Source organism: Pavona decussata, unplaced genomic scaffold (genome assembly GCF_977016875.1).
Source record: "Pavona decussata unplaced genomic scaffold, jaPavDecu1.1 SCAFFOLD_280, whole genome shotgun sequence".
NCBI lineage: Eukaryota > Metazoa > Cnidaria > Anthozoa > Scleractinia > Agariciidae > Pavona > Pavona decussata.
In genome coordinates this window covers 499817-526015 of record NW_028145681.1, presented here as the reverse complement: position 1 = coordinate 526015, position 26199 = coordinate 499817, and the positions used below count along the sequence as shown (strand labels likewise).

General features: G+C 38.5%; 1 protein-coding gene across 4 annotated transcripts; it reads left to right on the top strand.

The window, feature by feature from the left end:
• The first annotated feature begins 9129 nt into the window (after window positions 1-9129).
• Window positions 9130-25837, top strand: LOC146455303 (ETS translocation variant 1-like). Of its 4 annotated transcripts, XM_085094477.1 has the most exons (9): window positions 9130-9303; window positions 9452-9529; window positions 13392-13485; window positions 13602-13649; window positions 13817-13897; window positions 14658-14996; window positions 15715-15798; window positions 18902-19012; window positions 23614-25837. In XM_085094477.1, exons 4-9 carry the CDS (start codon window positions 13625-13627, stop codon window positions 24150-24152), a joined length of 1179 nt encoding a protein of 392 aa, XP_084950603.1. In that variant the 5' UTR covers window positions 9130-9303; window positions 9452-9529; window positions 13392-13485; window positions 13602-13624; the 3' UTR covers window positions 24153-25837. The 4 variants fall into 4 exon arrangements, with proteins under 4 accessions (XP_084950603.1, XP_084950602.1, XP_084950601.1 ...); XM_085094475.1 differs by lacking the exons at window positions 9130-9303; window positions 9452-9529 and adding an exon at window positions 12211-13301; XM_085094476.1 differs by lacking the exons at window positions 9130-9303; window positions 9452-9529; window positions 13817-13897 and adding an exon at window positions 12204-13301.
• Window positions 25838-26199: the final 362 nt, after the last annotated feature.

Below are 26199 nucleotides of genomic sequence, written 5' to 3'. Positions count from 1 at the left end.
GCAAAAGTTTCACGAGTTCGGGTTTGGAGGCAGCCTCTTGTGGTGGTTTAGCTCTTGATGGGTCGCTACCAACGTGTAACAGTGCTGGGTGAAACCTCTGATAGTTTGCCTGTCAGCTCCGGAATACCTCAGGCCTCCATTTTTGGCCCGATGTTATTTCTCATTTATGTAAATAACTTGCCCGACTCGGTCCTGACGAGCCATGTTGCCATGTTTGCCGATGATACAAAAACATACAAACAAATTAAGTTTCAGGAAGATGCTGCGTACCTACGAGCATTTTTTTTTTTCTTTTTTTTTTTTTTCTTTCTTTTTTTTTTTTTTTTTGCAACTGTTTTTTGTTTTTGTTTTTAAAACCAACAGTGTTACAAAAATATCAACAAGTACCAACTACATCACGCATAACTAACATTAATTACAAAAAGTCGACACATACAGACGAGAGAGGCGCTTACAGGAAAAAACTACCACAGAAAAAAACCATTATCATAAGCTAAGCAGTTTTCTACAGCCGTTTTCTTTACACAGTTTGATGGCAGCGATGAAAAAAATATATTTACATCAGGTGTTTAAGGACAGTTGGGAAGCTACCTCAATGTACTAGGGAGTGGGGAGTAAGCTTAAAAAGATGTGACCCTAAATTTTCTTTCTTCAATTTTTTATAGCGTTGGCCAATTAATATTGAGGAAAGGGAAGAGAGGCTGCTATTTCTTTTGATTTGCTCTAGATTTATAGGATTCAACGTGAAATTGTGATTTGAGAACCAGAAGGAAGCTTTTTAAAAGTGGAATCTTACCAAGTTTGTTTACCCTGAAACACCATATGAAGTACCTTGATTAAAGAAAGCACAAGTTCAGTTGAAGGGAGGAACTGGAGTTGTCGAACCTCAGACCCTGTGTCAGATTTATAATAGTTTATTTTAGTATCATAACACGCAATGTTTTTTATTCGCTGTAACGTCACGAATTGCGCATGACAGATGTACGTCTAGGGTATATCACGTACTTTGAATTGTAAAACAAAGAACGACTGTAAACAGCGAAAGTTTTGTAACCGCAGCAATTAGAGTTTGTAACCGCACATTTTTGTATTTCCCTATCTATAAGACATTGTTGTAAGAGGTTAAGCCTCAGAATGGAATAGAATTGCGAGTGTAAAGAAGTGTTTGACGGAATAAACGAATTTATAAAACGACAGATACAGTCCTCAGCTTGATTGAGAACCAGCACGGAGAGAGATTCTCGGACAGACCCAATAAAATAGCCACATTCTTTGAATAGTTTCTTGGTATTTACTTGAACCGCTCTAGCCTTTCAACCAAATTATCCCAAGAAAGAGAAACCTTTGGACAGAGCCAAAATAGGTGCATGGGCTTGGTTTTCTGAGGAGCCGCTGCAGAAAGAGCAGTTGTGGTTAAATTGGTATTAAACGTTTGTGGGTAGGATTCGGCTTTTTATTCTCCTGAGATTCAACATGGCCGCAGTGTGATAAAGGTCTATTGTTTACTGTCTTCTCTGCGCCTTTCGTTTCCCTTGAAACTGATTTTTTTTTCTTATGAACCTTGATATGGAAATTTACTTGACTTTCCGTTCAAGAAACATCTAGATGCGACATGAGTTGTATCCAATGATGATCAAAGTAATCCGATACTGTCAACACAAGAGCTTGTTTCGTCTTATTGTCTGAGTCAATAGTTCCGTAAATTCCTCCAATTCTGATTTATTTCGGAATTTTAGCCTGCATGTAGCCATGTGTTCTTTAAAATGAGGGAGGTTCCATCCCTTCTATAGTAGAATTTCTTGTTTATTAAAATAAACGCCTTTTGAAAGCGAGTAAATTTTTATTAATCAGGCTGGATTGGTTGGATTGGTAGCAGCAGTCAGTTTTTGTACTGAATTTTCCTGATCTTTGTCATCATGTGATTTGAGACTTGATAGCACATCTTATGGCCGAGGCCACTCCATACTGATAAGAGAAAGGAAAGAAAAGAGCGGTACTTCTCTTTCAATTCCTTATTTGTTGTGGTCTGTTATGACCCTGTTATCATCATTGGTGAGATCTTCATCTCTTTCGCACAGGTTGCACCTGAAGGGAGTGTCCTGGTGGGCTGCCATCTGGCTGTTCTTTCCCCGAGACCATTTTGTCTTCAGCTGCCCGCCTTTCCTTAGCCTCCAATCTGTCGAGATCCTTGCGTAACTCTTGTATCCACCTGACCCGGTCAGAGGCCAGCTCCTCCCAACTTTCGATGTCAATGTCCGTTGACTTCAGGTATCCTTTGCAGACGTCCCTGAAACGTAGATGTGGGCATCCACAAGCTCTCTTACATGTGGCGGGTTCACTATAGAGCGGGTCCTTTGGGATCCTTCTATCTGCCATGCCGTGAACAAGTTCAAGCCAGCGGAGGCTGCGCTGTTGGAGAAGCTGGGGTGTAGAGGTTCTGGATTCCAGTTTGGGCGAGGACCTCGGTGTTTGTCACGCGGTAAGACCACTTGATGCCGATGATGTGCCATAGATTTCGCAGATGGAATGCGTTCAGTCTCTTTTCCTGTCTGGAGTAAGGAGTCCAAGACTCGCTGCCATAGAGGAGGGTGCCGAGGACGCTCTGTATACGGCCACCTTCATATGGATGGTCAGCTTGCCGTTTTCCCAGACTCATTTGAGCAAACTGGCAAAGGGAGAGGCTGCTCGCCCGATGTGCCTGTCGGTCTCAGTATCCAGAGCGAGATCGACTGACACTGTTGAGCCCAGATATGTGAATTCGTTTACAACCTCCAACTTTTTGTTACTGACTGTGATTTCCGGCGGATGCTTGACTCCTTGGCACATGTTAGTCTTTTTTATGCTGATGGTCATGCTTAAGTCCCGGCTGGCAGGTGAGAAGCTGTCCATGATGCTCTGTAGCTGCTGCTCGGTGTGAGTGACTAAGGCTGCCTCTTCTGCAAAGAGCATATCCCTGATGGTTGTCTCACAAACTTTGGTCTTAGCTTAGCCCGGAGAGGTTGAACAACTTCCCATCCGATCTGATATAGAGATAGACGTCCTCTGTGGATGGGCCAAAGGCATGCTTAAACATGACAGCAAAAGAAATGCCAAACAGGGTCGGGGCGATCACACGCCCCTACTTTACGCCGCTGAGAATGCTGAAGGCCTCTAAAGAGCTGTCGTCAAACTGCATAACACCCTTCATGTCAATGTGGAACGACTGAATCACACTGAGGAGCTTGGGCGGGAATCCGATCTTGGCTAGGATCCGGAACAAGACGTCATGACTCACAAGATCGAAGGCCTTCGTGAGGTTAATAAAGGCGATAAACAGCGGCTGCCGCTGCTCTCGTAGTTGACAATAACAGTCTACCGTTAATAAACAGTACTTAGGATACATCTTAACTCCTGGGCTAAATGAATATGGGCCCTGGACGTTTGAGAAATGGATCCCAGGCCTCAAATGCCACTCAGTGACTTGTTAACAAAAAATATGTTGTATAAGAGATTGAGGTTACTGTGTTCTAAAATGCGCGTACTAGGCTGAGGAGCATTCAAGTTTTGCGACGGTAATACCGTTAATAGCCAATCTCATTACTCGAGTCCATTCCTTACTTACTCTCAATTACCTAAATTAATAACCTTTCACCGAACAAGGAACTGTAAAATTTTAAGGATATTTTTTTCAGAAACAGGAGCCTTATCATTTTATAAACCAGCAACCCCGAAAGAGGTAGATGCAGCTCTATTGCCTTCTGATTAATTTATAAAACGGGAAAAATTAAGACTAAATAACAAAAAGACTAGCTGGGGAGGGGGGGGGGTTAGTTTCTAAAGAAACTGCGCTGCTACGTCGATGGAGGGGTGGAAACGAATGTTTGGTCATATCAACTGAATTAATTAGGTAAATTGTCTGAAACGTCAACACTTCAATCTGTTCATGGTGGCCAGTTGATAAAACTAAACATTCGAAGGACAAAATAAGGCCAGCAAGCAAAAATGCTGATTACTTTATATTGCGACTAAAAGATTTGCAAATTTGCCGTTCTTCCTTTACTTTGTTCTCGCCAATAAATCGTACGGGGTATATCGTCTGATATTGTACCACGTGATATGTTTTGTTCAAAAAGAGCGTGCAGCGCGCGGCTAAGTGGTGGGTGATGATTCTTGGTACTTTTACAAACTCCTGAATGTGCAGAGCGGGTTAATGACATGGGGTTCTTGCTGTAGGAGCCGTAGGTCGTAACTGCGGAGTGTGGCTAAAGGTTATTGAAAGGTTCAGTAAAGGTAACATGCAATGATGAGTGTGGCTAAAAGCAGATTGAAAGGTTGATTTTACCTCCTACAGTATCTGAATGCGGCAGAGATGGTTGACAGTTGACAGGAGGTGACGGTTGAGTTAAGTGACGAAACTAAATCAAATTGACCAGTTGACTGCCGACGTCGTATAGCGTAGAAAAGGTATGACGGTTTAATATAACGTTAACCTCTCAGATGGTGAGGTTTGTATTCGATTTAGCGCCCTCTTTCCAAAAAGTGCACCCTCTCTAATACCCCCCCCCTCCCCCGCCCCCTGCCTTGAGTGTCATTTTGTTAACAGACGCCCCTATATTCCAATAAGCCCCCTAATTCCTATACCCCCTCTACCAATAATAAGCGCCTACCCCCCCCCCCCAGCTTGGTACACAACCGCTATCATTTGGCTTTTCCTATAATAACTGAATTGAATTCTATCAGTATTCTGCTGTCTCACCAGGAAGTAACATCATAATTGTGAAAGGTATTAACTTTTAAAAAGACTGCCAAATGCTATTAACCCTTCAATCTGTAAAGATAAAAAAAAAAGAAAATAAAAGGAAGTATTCTGTCCCTAGTCATGCCTAGTAAGCGCCCTCCCTTGAACTACGAAAAGTGAATTAGCGCCCCGGGTGGTACATCGAATTATTGCGGTAAATTGAACGGTCGGATGCCACAGCCTGAAAAGGAAGTAGAATTGTTGCGGTGTGACCTTCACGCTAGTGTAGCTACGGAAATTCAATCAGGTGTCGAGTGTTGGCTTGATCAGCCTAGAAAGAAAAGAAAAAAAAGTTTAAATTATTTAATTTCAACAAAATCGTTGGTCGCTATTAAGTAAGACGAACAGAATAAGCGTCAAATCCAGTTTCTGGATTAAAACCTTGTCAGAAGAAGATCCGAGTACAATAGATGTACCTAGACTTGCCACAAACGACTTTTATGGCGCCCGGTTATGGCGGTGAAAAAGCGTAACGAGTGACCGAGTTGCTAGGCGAGGAAGTCTGACTGGACTCCACGAAAACGAACTTTGAGAAAGTTTGCATGTTAACTAGCTCACTGAATACAATTAGTTCGGGTAATGCTACAAGCGTAATGCATCCGTTAATTGCATTTGTCTTCAAAGGACACAAAAATCTCCCCCAGTTTAATTGGATCGTGTTGTCGTTCCTTCCACACCAAAGATCTCTTTTTCTACGAAGTGTAAGTGTTGGTAACGCTTACGATTAAAAATGATTACAGCTAGAATTATTCTAAAACCTTTTAGTATTTTAGCGTAGAAGCTGGAAATGGCACCTCAGGCGTACCACGCCCAATTACAAAGTTCAGTTCAATACCCTTAAGGGCTTCCTTTTTTCGCCGACGAACATCCCCGCGTCACTTTTATATAAGAGACGAGTCTTTGAGGTTAATTAAATTGAAGTCTCAGGTCGCTTTTTAGAGAAGATAGGGCATTCATTGAAAGGCTGCTTCAATGGGCAAAACATTTCATTGTTTTCATTTTAATCAGCACTACCCTTATTATCTCCTCGCTTTTGGCCATCTTATTGCTGAAAAAATAACTTCAAAGCAACCTTTGAAATTACAATGTCCTTTTTATTTTACAGGACCGTACTGTTATCAGGAGACTGGTTGTTAAACAGTGACAAAAGCTTTTTAAAGAGGTAGCTAATGGAGTATTGTAAAACCAGAACCCAACTGTTCTGTCCAATCACAACAAACTTAAACAACACAAACAACCAATCAGAACTTGCCTGCGAATAACTGTTAAGATTGCAGTCACTCCTGATGAAGTCCAAAAATGAGCCTTTTATTATTATCGAGATCTATTAGAAGCCTACCTTATCTGTGTCATGGTGTTGTGTCCTTGGGTAAAACACCTGCTACGGCCTAGCATCCAAGAATACATGTCCGTAATTGTATTTTAGCTTCATAAAAAGGAAAATAGCGAGTAAGAATCGACAATTGTGAGTTTGTGACCCACTTGTAAATTCTCAAGACCGTCATTATAAGTTAGATATATTTATTGGAGCTGACTCGAGTTTTGAGACGTACTGTTCTCTGAGCAGGCAGCAGGTCCAGTGAACAGTCACGGTTCCTTATTTTCTTAATCGTTTCTTTAGCTTTCAACACGGTTTATATAATCATCACAATTTTACGCTTTCCTTGATCCTCTCCCGGCCTGTCTCATTCTCACTCTCCTAACAACACAATATATGACATATTGTGTTGTTAGGAGAAATAGCTGGAAGTAGATGCCGGTTATCCTTAGAAATCACAGAAAACCTTCACAAAACTGAGTTATAATTCTAACTGAATTGCTCGATGTCAAGAGAACATGAGTCGATATTCAAAGCATACACCGACTGCGGACTCGCCCTTCGTGAAATAAGTCTTCACATTGACTTCAAGGTCAATTATTGCTCATAACCACAAGGAATGAGCATTAAATAATTCCTTTTACTGACAACGGATTGTTTTGTCATGTCAATTGTCTAATCAGTTCCTTGTAATTAATATATTTAACCGCACTGTTTCGTCTTTGCTTGACATTCCAAGCTGCTTTTTGCACCGTTCGAATTGAATCGATTCCACAAAGAAATATGAGGCAAAATCCTTGAAAAATCGTGCCTTTATAAACTTCAGGGCCTTTTAAATGAATTTTTTTGGTATAATTAGATTCGTTTGGAATCTTTAGATGACTATAAAACAATTAGGAAGTTTATGGGTTGGAAATTATCACGAGTTTTCAATTAACCTCAAGAAACGTTTAGCTAAAGAGAGGAGAGCAGTAACACTTTCTCTAGGCTTTCAACTTTTCTCGACCCCCCTTTCTCGTGCCCAATACAACATTCTTGATCAACTAAATTATTGGATATTCCACTTAAAAAAATAACGCAAGATGGCAGAGAAAAGATAATTCTTCTTTTCTTTAAAGCCTATCAAACGCAAATATTTTTATGAGACCAAAAAGTAATATTTTACCCAAACCTAAATACATTTACTAAGAGTGGCAAATTGATCGCGTAGTCGGGCAAAGCCAGCGGTAATCTAAGTTAGCAGACTCTCCGACGGCAGTCAAATTTACAAATACCACAGAGTAATCTTCCAAGAGAATATTACTTTACACTTTAAATAATACATAACATTTATTCAACGATATTGCATTTATCTCGTTCCTAGGTGAAAATCAGCTAGCGGTTTTACATGCATCACATCAGTTTTTCAGACTGAGTTGATATACAGCACGCTGGAGTTGTGTATTGCCCGCACGCACAGAGGGAATCTCAATATAATGTGAGTAATTACATCTATTGAAAACTTGAGAACAACAAAGGATCATTTCTTTTTTTTTTTCTGTTTACATGTCCTTTGAAATAAGACGCGTTCAGTTGGCTTCCTAATAATTACTTTACCTTGTCTACTGTTGAAAAGAAGGCGCGAATCACGACTTAAAATAAAAACAAACTGCACGCCCTACAGAGAGTTTATTCATCGCTATTGTTACAGTGAAAACCCTCCGGAACAACCTTAATTCGCTAATTCGCGATGGATTTGTTAGCGAGAAGACGCGAAGAAAGCGTGATAATATCAAATATTAAAAGTCGAGGATTTCCGGTAAAAGTACGTGGACAATGCCGAGCTGAGATTAATAAAAAGTTTATCCGTGAACACGTGCTTTCCTGAAAAGATGAATACCAACATAGAAGTATTTCCGATTTCTAAAAAAGTAATTATCCTTCGAGGCTACCAATAGAGTTGAAATAAAACAATAGCGATCGATGCTAAGCAGTAATCAGTCTTGACATGGACTGTTCAATTTTACTTTGAACCGAAGCCGAGTGAGATATTTTTAATTTTGAACCTGTCTATAAAACTTAGTGTGCCCTGTGAAAATTAACCAGTTATACGTGTAAGCTAAATTTTCAACTCAGCTGCTTTTCGAATCGTTCATATACTTTTTTTTTCACATTGATTTTAAAGCTTCTTTGAGATCAGTGTCTTGTATAACTAGAAAGTCGAAATTAGGCTTTGAGAACAAACGATATGACCAAGAAAAGCAATTTCACCAAATCAGTAAGAGTTCTTTTTATCTTATATCTAGTTTTATGTTCTTATGGAGCTTTATTGGGCCCTTAAATCAGGACGCAAACATTCGATTTGTGGTCAGATGAACCAAAGGCGTTAAAAGGGGTGGATATAAATGCCCCGAAACAAAGCTTTGTAATGTTTAGACGCGTAATATAAGGCAATACCCGATTTTTCATTTTGTCAATTCAGCCTCATAAACAAACGTTTAATTGCTTGTGCCTTATTAATCCAGTTGGTTCTGATTGAGAAATAATTCTACTCGCGCTACCGAGAAAAACAAAACAAAATATAATTTAAGGCTGACACGTTACAATGTCATGGGCGCGCCGCAAAAAAAGCGATTGATAGAGAAATCGTGACTGCTTAATAGTTTTCTTTTTGTCCCTCTTTTAACTGAAATATCAAATCAAGTATGAATGGTAGCGCAAATAAAATAAATGATAAAACCTGCCCTCGAGAAAAATGAGAATTTTTTTATAGGGTATTAAATCCTCAGAAGAATTTTCATCCTTTGATTTGAGATCGAAATTATCTTTTCCAATGACACGCTCAAAAGATCTTAAAAAAGAAAAATAGGTTTTATTGTTAAAGTGCACCTAGGCCATGGAAACTCTATATCTCCTCAATTACACGGATTTTTAACTAATAACTTCATCTCTAAATGCATATTACTAATTTCACTACGCAGCTGATTGCCTGAGTAGGCCCACGTGAATGAATTAAAATATATGCGATCCATTTCGCTTGAGTTTCAAAGGGACAATTTACCGTGCGTATTGGGTAAGCGTGGTCAGAAGAAAACCTTTGAATTCGCCTCAGAGCCAACGAGTTCACGATTTATTTAGTGCCTTAAGAGAAAACGGCTCTTTTTTGAAATCGCTCACGAGAATTGTATAAACTAAACTACTAAAGAACCCTTTCTCGTGCCGGAAGCAGGTAAGCCCGTTAAATGCTACTTGAAATGGACATGTCAACGTTGGGTGAAAGCTAACGCTTGGATATAGCTAAGATCGCATCAAATGTACGCCCTTACAGTTTAAGTAATTTAACCCGGTTTTACGTCTGCTCTTATTTTTTTCTCTAGAACAAACAGCAATTGAGATCCCATCAAAATTCCGGAAAGTTCTGTCATATACAGCATCTAGCTATAACAGCGCGTGAGGTGTGCGTATTGAAGCGCTTTAATACTCCACACAATGTGTCGCTCAAAGTGTGGTCAAACTGTGGCGTTCCTAGAGTTTTTCGTTGCATGTAAATTATATCGAAAACAAGACCGAGGCCATTTTCCATTAGAAAGAGACCTAAAACTAACAAATCAATTGGTCGAGTTTCATTATAGCGCAGCGAAGAAAAGTTATAGATTACTTACGAGACAAAGCAATTGTGTCAAAATAAATTAAATAAATTAAATATAATTTAATTAAATATTCTAATGTTCTTAATCTGGATAATTTTCAAAACAGGGCTTCCTTAAGTCTGCGTGTGATAAGTTTATGTGGTCAAAACAAGGCTAGATGTTATAGAAATTTCTTTTCGTCTGTTCTTTTGAAAGAAAATCTTTGAGGAATGAAAAGACTCTAAGAAAAAACACAATGCCGACCTCAGGAGGTAGCAATTTGTTTTCGATGACAATGGCGCGTGCGCAGTACATATCACAACAGGTGTAACATAACTGGCATGATCGTGCTTTTGTCGCGGTGTGTGTTTTCGCTAACTTGTGAAGCTAGCCATTATCTTTTCTACTTCCCCAATCCCCCCGAAAGAATAGGCTTTCTATCATTTTTCGTTTTACGACGAAGCTGTTTCGTTTTAGTTTTGACAAGTGGAAATCGCAAATGATTCTTATTGTTTTCGAAGTGCGAAAACTTTTGAAGCGAGCGAAGAAATCTTGGTTGATGGTTTCATTTGAGTGAAAGTGTCGAATCTGTCTTTCTTCTGGGATTGTAATATAAGCAAACATTTTACACTTGACCAGGGAACTTTCGTTTCATGTCAAATTTTGCGGCAACTAAGGAAAAAATGTTATTTTCTGTTGAATAGAAAAACAAGACCTAAGTGTCGCCATGCTGTTTTTTCGCGGCAGCAATTCGAACGCAAAGAAGTAAACATTTAGGCTTTCTGCCGTAAAAACAACAATTGCTATAGAAAAACCCTTCAATAAATTAAATTTGTGAATAAAATTAACTCCTACTACATAAGCAGTCACCAAACATGCCGGCAAAAAGGAAGTTTTTACTAGCAAATTCGAGTTGTAATTACGAAATTCGGGTTTGCGATTCGAAAAAACATAGTGAATGAGAGCGAGGAGATAAAGTGAGGGAGTGTGTTCATAATTTTCGTTTATTTTGTCGAAACAAAGCCAAGGCCTTATTAGAGATATTGTAAAAAGAATCAAAAGGTAAACTCAAAATGCAGCTGCTGTCCTTCAAAATTTTCACAGCTCTCGGCGACTGAATTTCTAATGTTTTATTATCAGCCAGGTCAGGTGGCGTTTGCCAGTAGTCGAGCTTCTAAATGATAGCGAGTTAAATCGGTACCACATCACATCTAACCACTAACAGCGACTCCCAAAACAGAGCCTCATTAGATCATCCTGCGAAATGCTTGTTTACCAAAGGTGTAAGGAAAGCAGGAATAAGCTGGCATGTTATTCAAGTCGCTCGAACTAAAGACGAACCGTTTAACACTTATTTCTCTTTTTATTACAAAAAGACTATTTCGTTCATCAAAGGAAAAAAGAAGAAATAGGGAGATTAGGTTTTATTCCGCGAACATTTTCTGCAGCTTAACACAAATTCATCTATCGTGTTTTTAAGTAGGCCGGTGTGTTTTCAAACAGAGTGAGTAAACCGCAATTCAGTTAGATCACACACAGCATATCAATTCCCAACCTTTTAACTTAGGAGGCAGTAAGTTTTGTAGGAAATATCAAATGATGTGATTATTTTTGTTTTCCAAATTCCCATTTTGTGCATATTAACCCCTGTTCTATAGTTCCCCGATTGTGTTTTATTTATTGAAAAATTGATCATTTGCAGCTTGTGTTGATAACAACTTTTCGCTCTTTCGAATATTGATAACCAATAACACTGAAACCCTTTTAAAATCGTTATTATTTTTATTTCCTCGGCAAAATTCGCAGTTTTCCCTCGCCGCGTGTCTTGTTTAATACGTGACAGCGCTCTTTTCATCAGAAATTTTCCGCTAATATGCGTGACGTGAGAACCTAGAGGGCGGCTGACGCATCTAAGCGTGCATTTGTCAGTTTCATTAACGTGGCGTTGTGTTTTAGTTTTCGAAAGGCTTTGCTTGCGTACATGTGAAGCGTAGGTTATTCCAGTACAAACAAAAGTACCACAACGTCACACACAGAGTCAAACAAACCTTGATGAAAAACTCAATCAAACTGGCAAGGGGGATGATAATGGCGAAACAGGCCGCTAAATGTAGCATCTACAAGGGAATGACTAAACTTCAATACCGCTCTGATAGGTTTCTCAAACAACATTGGGGCATATGCAATACCCGGAAATAGGTGCCACTTTGCCGATAGAAAGCTGGGCAATACGTTTGCCAAGCAGTTGAAAATGTCGAATTTTGAGAGAATTTGTGCAAAAAAATTGGGTTTCGGTCCTTATGAATTCGTATTAAGGCGTGGGAAAAAACCTCCAGTGAACAGCAAGAGCTCTCGAGCTTTCAGAAAATCATTTAATACAGAGATAAATTGGGAAAATTTTAAGGCCAGGGCCATTTAAAAAGTATTTTTGATAAAAAATTCGTTCCTTTAAGTGTCGCAAGAAATTATCGAAATAGACAAAGTTTGTTTGCTAATTTAATCGTCGAGTTTGGAAAGATTTTTTTTTTTTTTTTTTGAGAATTGATGAAAAACTAACTAAATTCAGCCGTCACCTGTATTTTCGCGCGAACAATAAAATGCTAACTCATTTTCTCGTCACACAATGCCAATTAGCGAGCTTGATGTTCGGTTTCCACGGGTCTTTTTGTTTTAAAGCTTATCCTCTTTTCAGCAAGAGCATTAAAATCAGCTCTCATCAGGATCGCGTATTCAGTGTGCTAAATGATGGGAAATCCCACTTTACTTGTCTTTGAAACTTTTCGTGTACTCGCCTCCCTAGGGTACCTCCCAAGGGACGGACCTGTAAATTAAATCGCACGCATCTCGTATTTTCGCCAAAAAGATCAAAGTAAACAGGTATTTGAATTTTGTCTTTTTGTAATCTTACGTCTAGAACCAACCAAGAACTTAACTCGCGTTGTAACCGGAGGAGAGTTATTCGCGCTTCGCCGTCCACGTTATTTTCTCTTCTATGACCCTTGGTGGCTTTTATAGTGTATGAGAGATCATTGTTGAATATGATGTTATTAGATGTATACCAGAATGACAAAGTAGGCACGCGCTCGCCAACTCGCCGCGACAACTAACGTGTGCCAAATGAGACTAATTGTTTTCATTGTTTTGATTGGTCAATAGACAGAAATTGACACTCGCTGAATTGCTACTTGCAAATGACCAATCACACATCAAAAGGGCTAAATTGGTAAGCCAATGGCGAGCTCGTTCGCTATAAATGAAAGATTTGATCAAAAGCGGACAGCTAAAAAATACAACTATGATCTTGTGTGAATATGACAAAGCCGGCCAAATAATACAACTGAGACGGTTGTAGCTTGAGTTGCCACTACTTACTACGACATCCAAATTAATTCATACCAGCGGGCCATTCGTGTTTTTTTTAGTTTTTATTTCGTTGGTGTTTTATTAGTTTTAAGTGGCAAAATACAAAGCCGGTTCAGTTGACTGGAAACAGCAACGAAAAATCTTCGCTCGCACGGTGTGTAACTTACACATCGAGACTAGAATGTACCAGTTCGATTCACCTTATGATCAAGAGGTTCCTCACATGTACCCACAGGTAAAACACATTTTCTTTTTCCTCACTGCTCGAGAACGCTTTGACATTTCCTCACTTCGGTAATATAATGTTTGAATTTACTCTTGGCAGCTTTCTTCACGATCCGCTTACCTTGAACGCAAGTCCTGTAGTCCTGCAGAGCGAAATCGCGGTCAGGGTGAAAATCTATCTTTAGACTCACAAGGTAATGAAACACAGCGTTTCGTTTATGAAACTCGCATTACATTTTTGATGTTTTCTGTGGGTTGAGAAAATTTCTTAATTAAACGTAATCTTCTGCGATTTATTTTTCTCTACTAGAATTGTTTCAAGACCTCTGCCAAATGCAGGAACACTGGATGATAGAAGGTAATGTAACTAAGTTTTAAATGTGAAGTTTGCGGCGACTTAGAGATAATTTTATTAACTTAGAGCATGAAACATACTGAATAATTGATGAAAAAGCGTCGAATTCATTAAACTTAGATTTCAGAGGCAATACGTTTAATTTTCTTTTTGTGTGTGGCTTTTCACAGCGCGGCCTTACCAGGCAAGTGCGACAGATGAACAGTTTGTCCCAGAAATCGAAGGTAGCTCGACGAATACAAAGACCGAAGGTAAATGTCAAACGAAAAATTGTTGTATAAACCAAAAAAAATTCGAACGAAATTAATTGTACGTTTTCCAGTAAGCAACAGGTATGAGACCAAATAATAGAAAACTACCTTAATATTCTACTTGGACAAGTGTTCCGGTGGCCCTAGACTCAAAAAGCTCGAGAACATTTTCTCACAGCATCTTCTTGGAGTTGTTAGGGGAACGTTAATTTTAATTAACGTTAGAATTTTGTCAGTAAACACGTGCTATGCATTCGAACTCTAACCAGTGAAACACTAGTGCAATTAGTGTTATCTCTGATGACAAGCTCTTTCACAATCTTGCCTAAATTCTTGCCCCGGGCTTGATTTATTTATGACTTTAAGCGACCGCAGTAATGTGACGATACTCATAAATTTGGAGCCTCGATCTAACTGGAGAAAAGTCACTAAAAAACCGCTTCAAACGATCCGCGCCGATAAATGGCCCTAAATATCCATGAATATTTTTCAGGTCTCTGTTTGCGTAAAATGAAGTTAAATAACAGTTTTTTCCTTGTTTTGTGGTGAGGCATGATTTTGCGTTCACAATACAAAGCCTGGTGTATTATTTTCGCAACAAAAGTTGTGTATTTCGGTTGTTTTCCCTGCTCAACCCCCATCCCATTTTTCATTATGTAAATAAGGCATTCTTTTTTGTTTAGGCCATTCATAACGTTAGTTTTGTTTTGAAAATGAATAGGCATTTTTGTCTAGAGGTATATTTTTCCTCGTTTTGTAGGTAGCTATGCCATACAGATTAAGCCTGAACCGAGGGAGCGCGCCTGTCAAGACCCAGACCAACACCGGCGAACAACACTCAAACAACCAAATAAGATGGATAAGGGAAGCGATAGCTCTACATACATGAGAATGATGAGCGAAAGCCATGCTTCAAGCAGTTCTCCTCTAGTTTACACCTGCCCAACACAGCCTTCAACTTTTCACTGCATGAAGGGATATAGACAACTCGCTGCAGCATATGACAGCGCACCTTTCGAATCTTCACCACCGACAAATTACGCTTCCATCAAGCAAGAACCCATCGACTACACGACGTGCGAAAACCCATACGAACAAGGTAAGCTATCAAATACGCTTAGAAAAAGAAGCTAAATCTTCAAGCTTTCGCTTTTGATTGCATCTTTTTTTTCTCCGTCATTCGTGGTAGATTTTCTTTTTCCTTTCGAGTTCCCCTATTTAATTCGTAACAAATTTTCGTCTTCTATGTCGATCACTTTCCAGGAGGTAATAAAATCAAGGCTTGTATTTTTCAGCGTTAATTTAATTTTTTCCTCACTTGAAATGTACACTTGTTGAAAGAAACACTTTGTTGTGTTGTATCACATTTTTATTTGATTTTTTCTCCCACTGACAAACGTAAAGACATTTTGAAATCCACGGCCTCCTGTAGCCACTCAATTCTTTTGCACTCATTTAGGAATGAAATTTAGATGAAGAGTGAAAGTTATTTTTTAATAAGCCCTTTTCTGCTATCTTTTACAGCAATTATTACAGTTTTTCGTCTTCAATTCCTGGCTAGATTAGCAGCGGTACATGAAATGTCACGTGTTGAGCGAGAGAAATCCTAAAAACCCGCGCTGTGTTGCTCACTTGTTTTCTCCAAACTGTTAGATGACATACAAACGAGCATGTAAACTTTTTAAGCTTTGCGCTTTTGTTTTGGCGCTTTGATAAAGTATATATGTTTTTGTCCTGAAAGCACCCACAAATGGCCTGCGCTGCATTGAAATTGTTTGCGGCTTTGTCACTTATTTTATTTTATTTTCCCTTTTCAGAGCGCTTACAGAGCCTGGCGTCGTTTCACCATCAAGCTCATCAACAGGCCGAATGCTATAACTTACAATCTTCTTCAAGTGAAGGTGAATTTTTTTTTCCATTGTGAAATAGCACTCGGCGAATTGTTTTTCATTCTAATTAGACAGTTTGATAGCCCACACATGATGAATATTCATAACGCTTTGATTTTATGATAGAAAATGTTGAAATTAATTTTAATTGTTATGGAGTGAACTGAACACAATATCTCAAATTTGCAAGGCAGATGTTCTTACGCTGATTGCTGCATCACTTTAATATTTTCCTTGGCAAACACGTATGAACTATGACAGCCCGAAGCCAGATGCTTTCTCTCTCCCTCAAGCAATATCTTATTCTATTTTGACATTTTACATTTTTCATAGTTCATTTCCACGACCAAAGTATTTTTCTAGCCTCTTTTTTGTATGTGTGTGTGTGTGTGTGTGTGCATGTTGTTGTTTTGTGCGAGTTATGCTGTTTTTCCCCCACTTAAAATTCTTAACAAAAAAAATACTCGCTAATTGAGGTAAAACATTTTCAAAAGATCTTAGGGAGATCCTGTAGTTTACATCTGAGATCAAACTCAGCTTAATTTTCCAATCCTTGCTGTTTCTTATATTCATTTGCCTCGCACTGTTTCAATCGCAGTTTAGTTCTCAGATTTCACACAAGCCAAGATCTCATTGTTTGCATTTTGTATTTCTGTAATTAAATTATACCTTGACAGCCGTACATTCACTAGGACATTTTAAGCCTCGGAGCACGGTAAAACATGATAGGCCTTTTCCAAACTTTTTAAAATTAGTTTAGTTTTTGAGAGCCATTTACCCGGCATTGTCAAAGGTAATTTAATTTGCTTCGTCCAAGACCGTCGTTTAAATTCACAATTGCAGCGCAGGTGTATTTCGCCCTGAATGGGCTAAATTTCGCCTGATTAATCGTTTTAGGGTCTCTTCCTTCTGACTATCTATTCAAAAAGCACAAAACCCTTCTTCTCTTACCGGCAGAAAATTAGTTGTAAAAGTGTTATGCATGACCTTTTAATATCCCAATTGCGCTAAAATGAGAGAGAAGAGATTTATTCTTTATTAGGAGCTCGTAGGTCGCAAAAAAGAGCATTTATTGAGCCGGAGTGAATAAAATAAAAACTCTTTCGGTCTTTACTCTGCTAATTTTTATTCTACAAATAAAACAGGGTGTGTTGAATTTTGAATACAAATCGTTGGGTATGTTTGTGACCTTTTAGGCTTTAGTAAAACGAAAGAAACCATCAAAGACGCCAAGATGTATATTTTTTTGTACAGATTACGAAAAAATTGTAAACAGTGGAACGACTCACAAATCGATAAATTCTAGCGCTTTGTCGCTGTTTATGTGAATTTCACTTCCTTTCTTTCTGTTAATTACATAACTAGGTAGTTTGGCTTGATCATAGCTAGGAGAAACACTTAAAACACAACTCAATCAAATGAAGGTTTCAGAAAAAGTGTCAATTGAATTTGTCCTTTCACAGCACTCGCCGCGATATGAAAAGTTGAAAATGTCTCATGAAGCTGTTAATCAAACGTGACTTTAATGTACAAGAAAGAAACCCATGCACACAAAGCGCTGTCAATATATCTTTACACTGAGATTCATAATCTCTCAAACTTGAGAGGAGCGTGCAGTCCAAAAAATGAACGAAACCCTCGAGGCGTATTTCGAAATCACCTGCGCTTTGGAGCACGTTTCATGCATCCACCCGAAATGAAGCCTCGCTGATCCTGCTAGTTATAAAATAAAAGCCCTTATAATTCCTTTCCAAAACAATTTCAAGGCAATTTTACGGGCTTGTGTGGTTAATAATCGAACGTGCTGTGAGACTCTCGTTTAGTGCAGTAGTATTTTGTATGCTTGGACTGTACAAGTAAAGTTTTCTTTGTTCCCTTTGTAGCAGTTTTTCTTGATCTTTACACTTTCGTAACACAATGTTTCCTACTCACAAGAGTCTGAATAATTGCAGCTCTCCCACGAACTGATATTCTTTTGTAGATATCCCTCCAAAACAGCCATTAATGTCGTCGAAAACGACTACAACATTGTTTTGACGGCTGAATCGCCTTTAGAGAAACGGGGTTGCGAGAGCTTGTGCAGTGTCTTCGCTGGTCGCTAATTCGGCGCTTGAACCAGAAAGCGAACAGAAAAAGTGTTCAAGGTCTCTCAAATACACTAGAATATTGGGATAAAGAGGAAGAGAAGCCTCAATTTATACCGAAGACAGGATATTTACTGTGGTAAACGGGAAGCGATATGTCAACAAGAAAGGGCGGAAACGATCAGGGATTTAAGAGTCTATACTTTAAAACACTCCGAAAACGGGAAACGGGTTAATTTCTAGTTGCGTTTTAAAAAAAAGAAAAAGATTGGAGGCACCACAATCTTGAAGCTTTTGTTTAATCTGTGCCTTTTCAATTTCAAGCCAGCGAGCTGAAAGAGTTTTTAATCCGAGCTTATTTGAAATCGTTTTCTGGAGCCGGCAATATTTGGCCAAGATTCCTGAACGATTTACAGCTCCAAGGCGACAAGGCCTGCCTTTTTCTTTCCTGTTTAAACGTTTCTGTTATCGAACGGACGTACGTAATGTTAAATCCGTTTCGCATGAAAAATATTATAATACGAGTGACAAAGTGATATTTAATATGAAAAGTTTAGCAAATGATAGCAGATTCGCTTCCTAACAGCCTCACGATACCCGGTCGCTCTTTTCACCAAAACGCGGCCTTTAAGGACTTAACCATTTTGTCTTTTATTTGCGCTAAAATATGACCGGACATAATACGTTACAAAACAGCGTTCAACCTGTGCTTACTAGAAGCTATGATAATAGGTGTCCGCCGTTTAAGAAAATGTTTCATTTATCTTAGCTGTTGTTGAACCTGCCACAAGCCTCGCCGCGACATTAAAATGGCTTCCATTCAAAAATTCGGTTAGAAAAACATGTTCGCACTTTATGGCTGTTTTATTAATTTTAAGGCATTTAAAAGGCAACGATCTTGTTATTTTGATGCAAAAACATTCCATGTGATCTTTGTCTTAGTGCAAAATTGAATTATTGGAAAATAATGTTGTAAACTGCGCTCGTAACTGAATATTATTTTTTGTTTTTTTTTGTGTGTTTTTTCGTAGCTGCTGTTTACGACCCAAATGCGCATTCGTTTTATGACGAACCATTGCCATACGCTGACAGATATCACAAATATGTGGACTTCAAAGAGCACAAGCCAAGTTATAGAGACGGTGAGTTGAAATGCAAGAATCTATATTTTTTTTCCTTTTCCTTAGTATTGATTGCTATATTTTTCGAAGGGTTCGATGTATATTGGATTGCCGTGAGATTTCTACATCCGATGCGGGGATTAGAGTTTGTTAGTCCAGCGTTTTTTTGTTTTTCGTTTTTTCAAGTCAAACGAAACACATGTTGTGGATTTTTCGCTCGCTTTTATTTTTATACACGACACCAAACTGAACATCAACGTACACTGAAAAATGTTTGCGCAACTACTTGAGCAAGCGGAAGAAACTAGCTGGTGAAATTTATACGATTAATACATCGCTGCTTCAATCAGTAAACCATATATTACTCATATCACACGGAGCTTTCCATGCAGGATCTGTATTCCTCAATAATAACGCCATGTCAAAAATTAGAGAAGAAAAAAGACATCGACTCGTTGCATTGCACCTGTCGCAAGACTAACGCTTGGATAAAATTAAACAAAAAAGCGAACGCCGATCCTAGCGCAGGTTTCTAAAAAAAACAGCTAGCTTGCCGTTCATTTGCAGTTTTTGTAGACAGCAACCTTTTCAAGGTGTTGATTCCTACTCTAAACTGATATTTAATGATAAGCCAGTAAAGTCTGACAAAATCCCATATTTCATGATAATAACAAGCGATATGAGGCACATCTTAAAAGCGACCTCGCTATCTTTTTGCTGCACTAATTACAGGCGCTATTTTGATTTGCGTTCGTGAACCAGCAAGCGTCCAAACGCAAATTCAAAGCGACGCATGAGATATTTATCAAACACTTTGTCATTACACTGTCATTAAATGAAGAAACCGTTTTCCGGATAAAGGCTACACTCTAATCTTTCCTTAACCATTCTTTTTGGCTTGTAATTTTTGCCCTAAGAATGTGGCTTTGAGAAAGTCCAAGTAGCCGCTAAGATTTAATTGCTTAAATTGGACGAAAATTCGCCTCCTTTTCGATTTTATATCATCAATTAATTCCAGGAAGTTTCGTTGCCCATTAAGGCATAAATATTCTACAAAAAGACAACTTTCCCTGCAAGAGGTGAATGTTTTGATCGCTAAACAAGATGTCAGACGAGCTTGAAAATGGGTGTGCTCGCGCATTTCAAAGACCCGGATGTTATACTCCACTTGAAACAGCGAAAATAGACAATAAACAAAAAATCAAGTCGATTTTGTGTGAATACGTTTTTGTTCAAAAATCAGTGGGAAATTCAATGTCTTTTTAATCAGATTCGGTTCTTTTTTGGAAGACATCGGGTCTGTGCTCTGTTTTTTGAATAATTACAAGATAAATTACTTTTCGCAAAACCAAACAAGATGACGCCAAACTGCTCTCAAGTCGTGACAAATGTCAAACTCATTTGATTTGTATTCAGTTAAGGGAACTTTGCACGTCGCAAGATTAATTTCGATCTTTTATTTGTTATTTTCGTTTTGTAACTTAATTAAAAAGTAAAACGCAAACGTTTTCCTAAGGATCACCCACCGAACGTTAAATTGCGCCACACGCAACGCAACCAATTTGACAAAAAACTCTACGTTGCTTGAAATCAACACGGGATGAGCTGATCGGAACAAAAATCACGAACTCATTACATTATGCAAACAGAGCGTTCTTACGGCCATACAAATGCGTCATCTGCTATCCTGAAGATTCTTAATCGACTGAAAGTGTTTTGAATATCAATAGAAGTTAGAAGAGCTATTTCATATCTCTGTACGCTTTGTCAGTCTGGTAACTAATGGTGTTTTCTGATAATTAATCGGGTCGTCGTCGTATTTCTTTAAATAAGAAGCTCCTTCTAATTCACATACACATGGCTTTTCTCTGTTCACATTTGTTTTGAATTTTTTAGTGTGCCAGACAGCTGTTAGTTGCAATTTATGAGAATTCTCATTTTGCCCATGTATTGTACCCGACCAACTAATATTTTTGACTCCATTTTATATGCGCGAAATTAGAAAATGCTTTTATTGGGCACTACTTTTCCCCTAAGTAAAAATTGGACAACTCAAGAATAAAAAAAGGAAAAAGAAATGAGTTGAAGTATGCAGAACTTGTTCAGTTTCCCTTCTCAATGAATGCAAAATTAAAATTCAGTTCATGTTGCTTAAATTAATTTATTTGTTGATATTCTCCGTGAGCGAATACAAAAAAAGCTTTATTTTCAGTGCCTTTTGTCGATGTTCTTTTGGTTTAAAGTCACTGAAGACTTTCGCAGTTATGTAACCAACTTGAGTGGTTACAAAAAGAAAGCCTGAAAAAAGTTCAGGCTTGAACGGGAATCGAATCCATGAGCTTGTGAGCTGGTCATTTTGTGCTGTAGTTCGTAATAAACTCGTGGAGAATGAATAACTGCGTTTGAATATATGAAATGAAATATCATATGAATTTTCAGATATTCACTCTAATTTATTCATCCTTCACGGTTTAATGTTTTACCGAACTCACACAATGAGCAGCTCCCTGTGGGCTTCATAGCAGAATCCCGTTCAATTCTTTTCAGGCTTTCTCAAAACTGTTCAAGTTGAGTGCATAACTGCGATGCCTTCCTCGTCTTTCAATCTTTCACCCGAAGTTCACATATATGATGTTTCATATATTCACAGTTAATGCTTTTTTTTTCTTATTTTTTATTTATTTATTTATTATTATTAATTTTTTTTTTTTTTTTTTTTTTTTGACTTCACAATGTTTTACTTTGAAAGAGCAAATTTGACGACTACAAGCTAAATTTTTTAACATTTTACCATGTCAGGTTTACTTGATTTCTCCTAAACTCGCACTGGGAAATAATTAGATCACTGTTTGAGCAGTAAACATAAATTTTACGACAAAATATAACGCTCTGCAACGGGAGGTTACATTTCAGCAACAAAAATCAATTCAAACTAGCCAGTCAAAAAGTAGTCTACGATTTTTTTGAGAATTCATCCACAGACATAGGTACGTGATCTCAATAAGTTTCACATAATTTTATTTGCCATTGCTAGATCGACAACTGAAAAGAAGGAATAATCGTATTTGTGCAAAATAGCCATTACGCACGATCTCTACGAACATCTAGATAAGGCGATAAGCAAGCAGTTAAAATATTTACAAATGAATTCAGCGCGGCCAAGCCATTTTCTACTTTGTTAAAAACTGCTTGCAATTTTGCATGTGGGCAGAGAAATCGACAAAACATAGACAACAAATATAATATTTGCCCAAAGCGATCTATACCTAACAGATGCAGCTACAATATTTACAAATGAATACAACCGGGTCAACCTTTTCAGATGCATGTGCCTATATTTTCAACTTCCTCTACATCTGCCCTTGCCGTTCAAGGCAAATTTTACTGAGAACAACTGATGTGCGTCAATATGACAAAAATACCACGCTCCTGTTTGTTCAAGTCTGCGTCTGGCGCAGAAATCTGTCTGATGAATGGGACTTTAGCTTGTTTGATATTTGTTGTTTGCACGAGTTTCTACTTCCTTTGTCAAAATCCGCGCGTGACCTGTCATCTTCAGGCCTTGATAATCCCCCCAATGTTGCGTAATATAAGATTTTATATAAACTCAAACTTTCCTTGATCGTAATCTGAATTTTTTCCTCTTTCAACTCTTATACATCTCAGGCAAACCTAGACTTTTAATATCAAGATATTAACGGCCGAGAAAATACCTTGCCCTCAGTACTACAGTGCCCAATTTCCTTCTTCGCCCTAGCTAAACTCGATGCAATTCTTTATTTTGTGTCTTTAATTAAAATCCTAAATTATGGTCATTCAAATAAAGTCTATATATATCCCGTAGTATTCTTCTGCCATATTTCTCATTACGCTGTCGAGGAAGTTCTAACAATTTCAGCCGCCGAGGAAATCCTCAACTCTGACAGTCATTCAAATAAAAGCTATCAAGCATTAATTTTTTTGAAGTGCAGTTTGTAACTTTTTAGTCAGTAAAAGAGATTATAAACTTGACCATTTAGCAGAACCGTTTATTGAGCTTTTGATCATGTTGTACATAGTGATTCCATGTTTTGATGCTGTGGAGGAAATTTTAAGCCATAACCATTAAAGTGAAAGCTATCTGGAGATGATTTCCTGTTAATAATACTGTGCAAGGGAGCTGTAACGTTTGCGTCTATTGACCGGATGAAATTGTGAAGTGCGCTCACTTAGTGAAAGCTCAGTACCGAGCGGGCTGATCAGTATTTTGTCATGTTTATTATCATCCTGTACACGCAGGGTGGCTATAGCTTTTTGATTAGTAGGGGATGTTATAAAGTTCAAACAATACTTTTTAAAGTGAAAATTCTTGAAAACTCAGTCGACAAATTTAGACGTTGACCTCCTTAGCGGATTGCTTCTCTCTACGGATTTTCTTTCGATCCTGCGTATGAGTCTCTGAGCCGCTTGAATACCGGTAATCGAAAATCGAATGTCGAGTATAACTTCAATTTCCGAAGCAACCAGAGGTATCTTATTCGGTTATATCGCAAGTAAATTGAAATCAGTATTCAAGTCTCCCTGAAAATAGTTGCAAGAAACCATGTTCATACTAAACCACGTTCCTGTTGTCTATCTTTCAGCTCCTGAATTTAAAGTACCAAACGGTGTGACCTACCCAGAACCCAGGGCCTTCCAAAGGAGGGGCTCATTACAGCTCTGGCAGTTTCTAGTGGCCCTCTTAGACGAGCCTGAATGTTCCTCGTTTATCGCTTGGACAGGGCGTGGTATGGAGTTCAAACTCATTGATCCTGAAGAGGTGGCACGTAGATGGGGCATTCAAAAGAATCGGCCGGCCATGAACTACGATAAACTCAGCCGCTCCCTGCGCTATTATTACGAAAAAGGAATTATGCAGAAAGTGGCAGGAGAGCGTTATGTGTATAAATTCGTGTGCAGTCCCGAGGCCCTATTCAGTATGGCCTTCCCCGATTCACAAAAACCTTACATCAAGCCAGAGTGCAGAGAACCCAAACCTGTGAGCCCGCACGCAAGTCAGCAACTTCTTCCAATGCCGAAGGATTCTTACCCCAAGCCACCCTTCCCACAACAGCATTACGTCACCCCAACAGCGAGCTGCTACCAAGCCGAGTGGGACCTGGACACTGCATGTGTCTACTAACTACTTCGCTATGTTTTAACGATGATGTGTTTCATATGAGCACACGGCCAGAGGCCTGGTGTCGAACAGTATTCACTGTGAGCTCTACAGGGTTCAAAAAAACACACACCTCTCTGTACGGTTTGCCTATGAATCACTTTGAAGATCCTCCCAATCTTGACCTCTTTCATAGCTTTTACAACAGTCCCTGGTAATCAGGCTGCATATTTGTTAGGACGACGATGAGTTTTCTAAGCCGCCTGTTCGGTCAGGCTTTAAAGTCCCTTTCATTGCCAGAACTAGTTCTCACCTAAAGTGAAGAAAGAGCCCTTTTGCAACATATCAAGAAACAAAAAGGGCTAACTACTGCAAAGAACACCTAAAGATCTGTAGCGAATCAGACGCAAAAGTCATTTTCTCCACTTAACATGACACAAGGTTTGGCTCTGGCAGTGAAAGGTCTCGGGATATTTGTATTTAGCTGCATGTATAGCTCATTACAATAGCGATTAGAATGAAATTTGACTCGGCCAGTATTACAACGGGCCTTTAGTTTTCTGATCTTAATCACGCAAAGAATAGTAGACAACCTCTGGTCTGTTCCAGGTACAAGGGAAACGCGGTGGACAAAGAAAAGAAATTAAACTTTTTTTTTTTATTGAACTCGGTCTTGATTAGATCTTGATAGTCGATTAAGTATAGATTTGACAAATTTCCATAAAATATACTTGTATCGCCAGTTGTATGAAATTGAACGACATTTTACACCACGAGAACGTTTTATTTTCTCTTTAGTTCAATTTTCAGCAGAATTATCCCCCTACAATTTACTCGGTAACTGACCACAGACTCAAAAGGTAGAAACCTGTTTGTATAACACAACAAACAACACCACATTCACAAGGAAATACTGCTCAATAACTTTCAACTGAATGGTCGCACCATGTTAAGGATTTCATCCACAGACTCAAAGGACAGTGAAAGGACAGAGCAGCATTGTACAGCATACAATCAGAGGAAGGCGTCACTCAGTAGCTTTCTTTTGAACGATCACCTTTAAGAATTTCCATCACAAAGTCAAACGTTAAAGTCACACAGCTTAAATTCAGTAAACTGTGGTCACATTTAAGTTGAATGGAATACTGGCAATTCAAGGTACACACCAAGGAATGAATAGAATCTGCACTCTGTCCGTCTTTGTACTATTCATCTCTCAAACTTAAGTGTAGTACTCGTTGTTTAAGTGGTCACTGGGCTACGTTACTCTGATTTTGGTCACTGCTCTGTATAAATTAGACAAGAAATTTCGACTTTATGAAAGTAAACACCCTCCGCGTTTCCCTTGATATCTTGATATCTTGGAACAGTCTACAGACATAGAGTGATATTTATGGACCATCCTTGAGGGAGGCTTCGACTGTATCTATCTAAGAGAGAATGATATTGGGACGGACGTTGAATATTTTATATGTACAGATGGCCTTTGTAAAGCTTAAATGATCGACGATCAAGATAAATATGAAAAAATATGGATACGAACGCAGTACCACTGCTCGTGCTGTCGCTATAAATGTAGCAAAAGATTATTGTTATTATTATTGTTTATAACCTGTAAAATACATTTTGACCAAATATCTATGAAATTAAATTTGTAATATTTGTGAGACGACCTTGAAACCTGGAATAAAAAGATAAGAAACATTAAATGGTGCGGCTAACATGAAGTATGAACCGAATACCTTATTACAACTGAGCTCTTGAAATTATTGGAGTAAGAAATATTACTCCTAACAAATCTTCCATATTTTACATGAATTACTGAATATAGGCCCCTTTTCAAGTGTCGCACAAACAAAGATTGACCACCTTTGTGCGCGAGAGGTAACGCATTCTGCTTTGGAGAAAATACACGACTCCCGTGCCACTAATCTTGTGCCATTTGTGACCTCACCGATAGCTTTGATAATCAGCCGATTCATAGGGATGAGATCTACAAATACTGATGCTAAAAATAAAAAAGGTCAGATAAATCAGGCCATGTTTACACACAAAATGACCACCTCCCAGT